The 9,732-nt window shown below is 39.7% G+C and overlaps 1 protein-coding gene across 2 annotated transcripts in view; it reads left to right on the top strand.

Annotated features, from left to right (window-relative positions):
* Positions 1 to 309: 309 nt before the first annotated feature.
* Positions 310 to 9,732, top strand: part of LOC311299488 (rap guanine nucleotide exchange factor 5-like) — a 72,173-nt gene continuing 62,750 nt past the window's right edge. For both annotated transcript variants that reach the window (XM_084423067.1, XM_084423068.1), the window contains exons 1-2: positions 310 to 600; positions 9,373 to 9,426. In XM_084423067.1, coding sequence (XP_084279193.1) covers positions 442 to 600; positions 9,373 to 9,426 — 213 coding nt within the window. In that variant the 5' untranslated portion in view covers positions 310 to 441. The remainder of the gene's footprint in view (positions 601 to 9,372; positions 9,427 to 9,732) is intronic.

Below are 9,732 nucleotides of genomic sequence, written 5' to 3'. Positions count from 1 at the left end.
TTCTCAGTAGCCATATGTCCTCATAACGCGTGTTTACTTCGGAAGCGATTATCCTCAGAAGTTGGCTATAATGCAACCTGCCTTTAGGCATGTTCCTCTTCCATGATTCTCACGTGAAGTAAATATGGCCTAATGCATTTTAGTCCAAGTTTTCTTTTAGGTGCATGTTTCATATTAATGCAGATGTGTTTTTGAGTGTCCTTGTTTAGCCAGCGATGTGAGTGCATTTGTATGTGAGTGTATCCAGAACGTGTGTGTGTGTGTGTGTGTGTGTTAGTGCACGAGCGTGTGTGTGTGTGATCGCTGGGTGGAGCAGCAGTGTTCGGCAGGTCTCTCGTCTCCTCTCTCGGTTGAGCGGCTCATTGCGGCGGCTGGAGATCCATCGAGCGGCGGCAGAATGGGGTTCCGGTGTCCGTGCGCGTAAAGAGCAGGTGGAGGAGGATGATGGAGGAATCCGACAGCCTCCCCTGTCCCGCGGAGGACGGGCTCCTGTCGAGCTGGAGATGGAACAGAACCGCCAGGGATCAGGTCCAGATCAAGCAGAAGATCAGAGATCTGCCCGGATTATTAAAACACGGACTGAACCTGCGCAAAAAGAGCGTGAGTTACCAATGCATGATGAAGGATGTGTGTTTTCAGCATCCATACACCACCCATATCCACCACCATCACTAATATTATAATGTGAATGCACATTGCACAACCTGACGTTATGAGAAAACGTGATTGATGCGTCTTGTCAATGCATTAATTCGTTTATCCAAATGTCATTGATTATGAAGGAGAGGCTGGAATGTTTTTCTGTTTTTTTTTTTTTTTTCAGTCGTGGTATCTAAGGAAACAGAGATCCACATACACACAGTCAGGTACACAAACACACACCGGCTGGAACTTCCAAAAATAAAAAAGGAAAATGTTCAGCTGTTCGTATTTGCTGAATTTGATTAATAATATTTGCAATATTGCACTTATCAATAGTTTCAGCCTAAGTACAAATACATACGCTTTGCTACTGCTGTAAATTAATGCATGATCATTGAGAAAATGGTCATTTCTGTTTTTCACATTGGTGACTCATATCAATTTACCACAATTTTACTGTGGTAACAATAACAGGTAGAAACTGGTTACCATAGTAAATGTTGTAATGGCAGAATGATATTTTTAAAGCCTGCATAATATGTCAATGAGGGTGTTGACAAAAAAAAAAGAAAAAAAAAAGGATGATGTTTTTTTGTTGTTTTTTTGGACATGCTGCTATGGTATTACTGTGGTTTTTGGACACTGCCATGTATTTCTTGAAATACATTGTGTACCGTGTAAATACCATGCTGTATCTTGTAAGAGTGAACTGTAGGAAAATAGGCAGCTGATCGGCTATTTGTTGTATGAATATTGTTATGCAGTTGTGTAATATAGTCTGAATTTTGCATAATGTGATATTTTTAAAGGTTGTTGTTATTTAAAAAATACTCACTTTACAAAGGTTCTATTATGACATCACAATGCCTATGATTCTAATTAGAACCTTTATTTTTTTAAGAGTGACCATGTAAATATATGGTATTTATTCAAGTACATTGAACATTAGGTGCCATGGTCTCAGATACCATCATTTAACCATACCATCACAGTAGGTTTTTGTGGACTGTAAGGAAAGAGCTGATATATATTCTGTTTATACACTCCTGGCATGACAGAGGGGCTATTCAGAGCTTCAGAGGGTTGAAGACAGGAATTGTTTTGCTGGTTTGTGTGTGTGGGTGAATATCTCTCATTTGTATAAGGCCTGATTAATCATGAGGATGAGAGGAAAATCCACAGTGATCAATGAAGACTTTTGTAACTCTAACATTTTAAGAAATGTAGCTTTTGAATTATATTCAGTAACTTCTATTGTTGTTAAACATCGCTTGGTTCTACAGTGTTTCATCTCTTCGTCTCTGATGTGTTTTACCGTGAGGGCTTTTACGCCTTCGAACAGAATGTTTGGTTCGGGCTCATTTGACTCAAGTCATGCGCCCCGGGGTGATTAGAGAATTAAAAAATGAAAGCCTCATTAGCACTAAATGAGAAACAAATATTACACTCGTGACATTTGTTTCGTTGTGTGCTGCACTGACAACAGCTACTGGAGCATCAGTTCACCAGGTTCTTCTGCGGTAACATACGAAATACAATAAAAAAATAAAGGTTTCTTGAAGGCTTTAACAGCTGATGCTAAAGGAAGACCTTTTAGGCTGTGTTTGCACTTGTAGTTCGGTTTGCTTGGTTTGTTTAGTCTGGACCAACACATTTTTGGGGGGATTTTTAACACCAAACCTAAAGATGCCGAACCTAAAGGCATAGGGACACGTTCACAACCTGATTGGTCGGCTTTTATGACATATATATTGAGACGGAACTTACCAAACATCCAAAACAATGCTGCGTTCTGGGTTAAATGTGCTCGTTGTATGTGCATATGACAGTATTTTGACCAGCTGAGAACTCGTGAAGAGATTATAAAATGTGTAAAGGAGTCAAAACAGCGGCAGGAATCCCTCCGTCACACACACAAACACAGATCTGCTGTGAGGAGACGCGGTTCTGAAGTCTGTACTGTAACTGAGATGAAAATTGTGAGAATGTGAACAAACGTGAACGACGCTCGGGATGGTTGACAGTGCAGTGTTGCATCGTCGCGATAGTTTAATCCTTGCTAATTTAAGAATTCAAGTGCAAGAAGATGCGAAAGGGAACTCAATTCGTTTCTCGTGCGCTGTGTGAGAAGTTTTCCGTGTGCAAACATCCGAAGCGTGCGCCCAGAAAGCCGCGTCTCAGACAGCACATGAATACTGTAAAACTTCAAATAATAACCCGGGCTTTTATTTTCCCAAATCGCCGAACTGCACCGGCTTGTATTTGAGACAGGCGTCTATATGAGACAGGCCTTTAATTTAGTGTTGAGATGAGCATGACAGTAGGAGGTTACCAAATCTGTGTTTGTGTTTAACAAATCAGTTAATGTAAGAATTAGCCTACTATATTTCCGAATGTCTAAAGGGGGTCGCACACCAGACGAGAAGCGCAGCGCCACGTCTTTAAAATCCGAACACATTATTCTCTATGAGTGTACATTGTCTCAAATCGTCATTAATGTATATACTGACTTCACCCTGTGCTGCAATATACATTCAGTTTTACATTCATTTTCAGAAATCAGCTGCTTGAATGAAAATTGCTGATGTTATCGGATTTTCAGGTAATATTCTCAATTCATTCAGTTAACGGACGCTCTGAGGTAAAGTGAATTCAGACTGCAGACTAAGCAACGATTGTATTTAATTTTACAGTGCAATCACATGATCTTAATTCCATAATATCCTTAAACATAACTATATTGCTGGCCATAAATTGACAAAGTGCGCGTCCGGTGTGCGATACCTCGAGTTGTCATAGACGCGACGCGGCGCTGCGCTTCTCGTACGCCGTGTGCGACCCCCCTTTAGATTATTGGCAGCATAAAAAAACGAAACGATGTGACAGCCATGGGCTGAACAATACAAGTTACCGGTAATATCCATCGAGCCTATGAACTAGTTGCCCGAAACACATTAACAAGAAAGAATGAAGGCTACCCTGTAAAACAACTGCAATCATCTGATACAAAAGGACCCTTCATCACTATCATCATCACCGCGATCCTCAACTACAAGTTCATTGGCGAATTCCTCCTCCTCGTCGCTCTCCTCCACTTCTCCCTCTCCGGCCTCCGCTAACTCTGCCTGCCTAGCTTGTGCTAACAGCTCCCGCCCAGATGCGCAGGGCTCTCTTGCGTGCGCAATCTGCTTCATAGAACTGGCTTAAACAGACGATCTGACGGGTTTTAGAAGATTAAATACAACCCGAAACTAAAAAACAGACCGGGCCTCTATTTGAGACCGGCCTTTATTTATCCAAACCTGTAGCCACACCAGGCGTGTAAAAGAGACAGGTGTCTATTTGGGACTGGTACTGAATTGAGCTCTGCTTCACGTCTTCTTGTGCTTGAACAGATATATTCAAACTAAATTCTTGGCAAGTATCCTTGTAAACATAGTCAGGTGTATCTTAACTGAACGTAAACAGAAATTGAGAAATAAAACGCAAGTGTAACAGGTCCTTGGATTAGCTCTTAAAGTGACAGCAGCCTAATATTCCTGATGTTGTTTGTGTTGTAAATGTTAATGCCTTGAACAGAGGAATGGCTTTTTAAAACCAGCTCTGGTGATGTGACAATTCTCTGATGGGGAAGCTGCTCTTAATTTCATAGTCCTCATGCTGTGTGTGTGTGTGTGTGTCTCTGTGTGTGAGTGCTTCTGGATGTAATGAAATCTTAACGAGAAAGACAAGGCTTGTTTGATGTCTCCATCTTGCAGTGCACTCATCCAGAGCGACAGATTTATCCACACCATGCAAGAGAGAGGTGCATGAGCATGAGCGTGTGTGTGTGTGTGTGTGTGTGTGTGTGTGTGTGTGTGTGTGTGTGTGAGCGCTCTAATCTGAGAGTAATCCATTTCTGACACATAATGACACACAGACTCACTGCACTCTGGATCAGTGTGCACTACATCGTGAGTCAGGATGCTTGCATCCTTTCCCGTGTTTTGTTTCCCGTCTGTTCTCTTTCCCTCTCTTCATCTTACTCACCTTCTGTATTACATTTCTCCTCTGTCTTCTTCTTCAGACCCTCTCCTTCATGCATTTGTAAATACTCTCCCTCATCTCTCTCTCTCCCTCCCTCACTCTCCCTCTCTTCTAGAAGGAGATTGAAATGTGTCTGATGAATAAAAGTGTTTGTGAGTGTATGTGTGATACAGAACTAAACTGCATGCATGTTCTTTAGGAAATGTAAAATGTAAGTGTTTGCATAATTCGCCACCACAATCCTAGCGTGCTATAAGTGGCTGTCAGGGTGTTGCTAGGGGGCTCTAGAGTCTAGAGGGTTGCTAGGGAGTTGTGTGGTCTGGGAAGTTACTAGGTTGTTGCTAGCTTGTTGCATTGTAGGTGGTTGCATGAGTTTTTTTTGTTTTTTTGTTTTGTTTTTTGGAGGGCTTGTATTCTGGCAAGGCAAGTGTACCATATAACATATTTCATACACAGTGGTAAATTAAAGTGCTGCTTTAAGTAGACATGATAAAGTGAAATAAAATGCACATACATATTTTCAAGTATACAGAATAAAAAAATATATAAAAAAAAATAATACAGTTCAGTAAAGAGTAGAACAGTGCTCATTCAAGGACTGTAGTTAGGATGTCCCGGGTGTTCTAAGACTAAGTGGTTGCTAGGGTGATTTGGGTGGTTGCTAGGGTGTCCTTGGTGGGCGCTAGGGTGGTTGTGTATTTAATCAGTTGCTGGGGTGTTCTGGGTGGTTGCTTGGGTGGTCTGGATATTCTAAGTGGTTGCTAAGGTGATTGTGTTCTAATTGGTTGCTGGGGTGTTCTGGGTGGTTTCTATGGTGTTCTAGGTTTTCTAATTGGTTGCTGGGGTGTTCTGGGTGGTTGCTAGGGTATTCGTGTTCTAATTGGTTGCTGGGGTGTCCTGGGTGGTTGCTAGCGTGTTCGTGTTCTAATTGGTTACTGGGATGTCCTGGGTGGTTGCTAGCATGTTCGTGTTCTAATTGGCTGCTGGGATGTAGGTCGCTAGGTTGTTCGTTTTCTAATAGGTTCCTGGGGGTGGTTGCTAGGGTGTTCTAAGTGGTTTTTGGGATGTCCTGCCCTGGGTGGTTGCTTGGGTGTTTGTGTTCTATTTGGTTGCTAGGATGGTTTGGGTGTCCTGGGTGGTTGCTAGGGTATTTGTGTTCTAATTGGTTGCTGGGGTGTTCTAATTGGTTACCTGGGTAGTTGATAGGTCATTGTAAGGTGATTGCATAAAAAGTAATTCACGTCTTGAGCACAAATGGTGTGAGGCGAGCTGTGCACAAAAGTTTAATACTTCAGGTTAAGGGTTTGTTCAAATGACATTGAGAAGATAGGGATCATTTTGTGATTTATGAGCCGCAAAGGATGAGAAAGGTGATTTCATTGAAAGATTTTAAGTATGCATGAAGGACAAGAACGTCCCTTTTTATCTAAAAAACCTTTTCCACCTCATGCGTTTTCTTATCTCTGTGGCCCGTCTGCTCCATCTCCTATCCGAGCCAAACAGAGTTCAGCTCCTAGATCTCCAACAGCAAATCAATACAGTAAATCTGATACACACGCCGTCTTCAGAGCCCAGTCAAAACAAAGCCAACAAGCGTGCGCTCGGCCCCTGGAGAGATTCGTCTGCAGAGAGACAAACGCTTGCTGATAGCAGTCTGTCTGTGGACACCTGCAGGTCAGCTCGCGTCACGGAAAGCCACAGTCTCGGCCGATACCATCATCACAGGCATTCTCAGGAATTTCAAACAATATTCAGCCAAATCAACAGATGAATCTGTTTCTAGTATTTTCTATTAAGTTCTTTGATGTTAAACATGATAGCAGAATGGTAATGTTGTATCTTCCTGATCTGTTACGGCCTGGTTTGAGTGTTTGTGAAACCTGTTTAGAAATATTAATTTGTGGTCGAACAGACTTCTAACACTGAGTGTTGAAGTTAAGCGTTTGAATGATTCCTCAAATCTCTTGTCTTGTTGAGGAGAGGTGTGCTGTTACTTTACCAAGCTCTTAGACTTCTGACTTGTGACTGATGGATTGTAAAACAGGCTGAAGATTCCCATAGACTTGCATAGATATGTATATTTTAAAACATTGCACAGATGCATCACTAATTTATTGTGATACGCTTACCTTCAGAGTTGCATTGCCATATGATTTTAATGCATTTTAATGCTTTTTAAGATTTCTTTACTCAGGAGACTCATTGACGCTATTCAATGTGTCCTTATTCTATGACTTACATTTTTTATTGAGATTTAAATCGAATCTTAAAGGGATGGTTGATTATGATTTAACTTTTCTAACTTTAGTGAGTGTGTAATGTTGCTGTTTGAGCATAAACAACATCTGCAAAGTTACAATGCTCAAAGGTCAAAGCATATTTGCTTATTTCCATATTTGCTTTTAAAGAAATCACTTTTTAAGGACTACAACCAACGGCTGGTAGGGACTACACGACATTCCTCCCGGGTTAGTGACATCACTAACACTAAAATGTACATAAGCCCCGCCCCAGAACACGATTGATTGGTTATCAAGACAGAATATGCTAATCAATGACTAGAAGATAACTACACAAGCTACATAAATTCATCAACTAACCATTCAGAAATGTTGTCTACATGTTGTCACTTCTTCTTGAGTCTCTCCATCATTGTCTGACTCCAGTTTGAACATAAAAAGCTAAAAGTTTTTGAGATTTTAAGTGCATGTCTGGTTGAGTGCAAGCTGTTGAAGCTCCGCCCCCTGTGCCGGGAGCAGCAGCTCATTTGCATTTAAAGGAACAGAAACAATGCAAATGATAAAACTCCTATTATTTATGTTTTTGCTCATAAATAATAATACCAGTCCCGTGTTTCTTTGGAATATCCCGGACGAGCCCCCAAGTCTGTATATAGACGCATTATCCAGAGAAACTCATTTAATTTGGACCAGTAAGCAACCACCTAGAAAACCCGAAACCACAAGCATAATGTTTATTTTTGGAAGGTTAAAATGTTCTGCTGTGACGTCAGGCTGTAAACCCCTTCTTGATCTAGTTGAAATGTTTATTTTTAATGTTTTAAAGTTTAGCTTTATTGCTCAACAGATCTGAGATTGGACCAACCACTAGACCCGAGTGACCCAGATTACACAATGAAATTAAAGATATAATATGACTGTGACTACATGCAATTAACTTAAATAAGACAATACACACATGTAGAAGAGAAAAATTACCACGCAATCTGAAATATCTTTATGTATTCTGTTGAGCTCTTGTATAATGAGACAATGGAGACACAAGATAAAAGATTGGCTTGTAAAAGAATATGACACACAGAAGAGCGAATGTGGGCCACTCTAGACCGATAAAACTCCTTCTGATCAAAGTTCTGATCGTTATAATGAGGATCAAAGTCTTTGTTCCAGCTCTGTCCACTGATCCGGCTCTTCCTCGTTTAAGGAGCTCTCGATATGAAGGCCCGACACTGAGAGTTTGTCCAAATAAAACCTAACAAGCCTTCTTTCTAACAGAACGTCACTTTACCGAAGTCCGTTCCAGGCTGACATGATCACATGACTGCGCATGTTTGATATAAACTTATGTCATGCTGAGAGAGCATTATTAAGAAGAAGTGGAATGTCATTAAGTCCCTCATGTCATACACTGTGTGCCTGCAAAGTTTCTGCAAAGATGTTGCATTCACAATCAAAAAAGTACCATGGTATTACCCTGGGTCAATGTTATTTTAGTATTTTTTAAATGCTATTATAATATTTATTAATATTTAGTGCTTTCGAATTGATTAATCACAATTAATAGCATCTAACATAAATGTTTATGTAATGTGTGTATATATATATATATATATATATATATATATATATATATATACACACACACAAATTGATTTGACAGTAGTATTAATATTTTCAGTTAGCTTTCATTTTAAAGGTTTAATTTTAGTAATTGTTTTTTTTTTGTGTGCAATTGTTATTAGTTTTTTTTACTATTTCTATTTAGCCTTAATAAAATTTTTTTATAACATATTATTTACAATCTATTTTTAAATTATACTTTTTTTTAAATTTAAGTTAGTTGCCAAGGCAACTTTTTTATTCTAATTTAATTTTATGTTATTTTATTTACAGAAAATGTTGTAGTGACACGTTGTCGGTGCATTACCATGTTTTTTCTGGATGTCCATTATGGCAATAGCATGTTTGTTTGTTTTTTGCATAATATGAGATTGTACTGTAGTATTCTTTCAAGTACCATGGAGTAAACACAATGGTATATGCATGTGGAAGTAATTTAGTACCGTAGTATATTTCAAAATACCCAAAGGTTTGAACCCATTCACCTTTCAACGCACATCTAAAGGTTACCACACAATTTGCATGATGTATCGTTGTGCAGAGTCAAAACGAAACATGAAGAAATATGCATCTAGTTGTACAACATCAAAGGCACATCATGACATCCAGAAACATGGCACAATGTCACGTTTGAGATGGGATTACCTTGTAAAATCGCATTTCTGTGACTGTCTGCAGTGCTTTTCATGTGAAGGTCACGCCAGTGTTTGAACATTCAGAACATTTCGGCTGTGTTTGAAGGTTGTGAACATGTGGCGAAAGGTTCATAATGTTCAAGTGTTGAGTTTAACCTATTTCTTTTTTAATTGAGACACCTCTCGTTTCTCTCTTTATGATTGTGTAGCAGTCACCTGACACCATCCCGGGACCCAGCGCCGGCGTCACACCCAAACCCAAGGTAAGAAACGGCAACTGGGACAGTTTTCCATGGTCCACCCTGAATATAATTATTGAGAATCATATTCCATATGAAAGAAAAATGTTTCTCCTAAGACAGTAATGAGATTAAATGGAGTGCAAAAGGAGACTTTTGCTTCAATTTCCTTTAGGAATTTCAGAAGATATGTCTCAGCCTGAAGTCAGAGTTCTCGAAATAAATATTTCTAATCAAATTCATCCAAGACCAAGAATGTCAATGCATCATTTGAAGGGTCCTTATGTGCATTTCACACAGGCAAGCACATCATTTTCTGCAGAAAATCTA

The sequence above is a fragment of the Rutilus rutilus genome (genome assembly GCF_951802725.1).
Source record: "Rutilus rutilus genome assembly, chromosome: 11".
Classification (NCBI taxonomy): Eukaryota; Metazoa; Chordata; class Actinopteri; order Cypriniformes; family Leuciscidae; genus Rutilus; species Rutilus rutilus.
The sequence above is the reverse complement of the archived record's forward strand: the minus strand, read 5'-3'. Positions and strand labels throughout refer to the sequence as shown.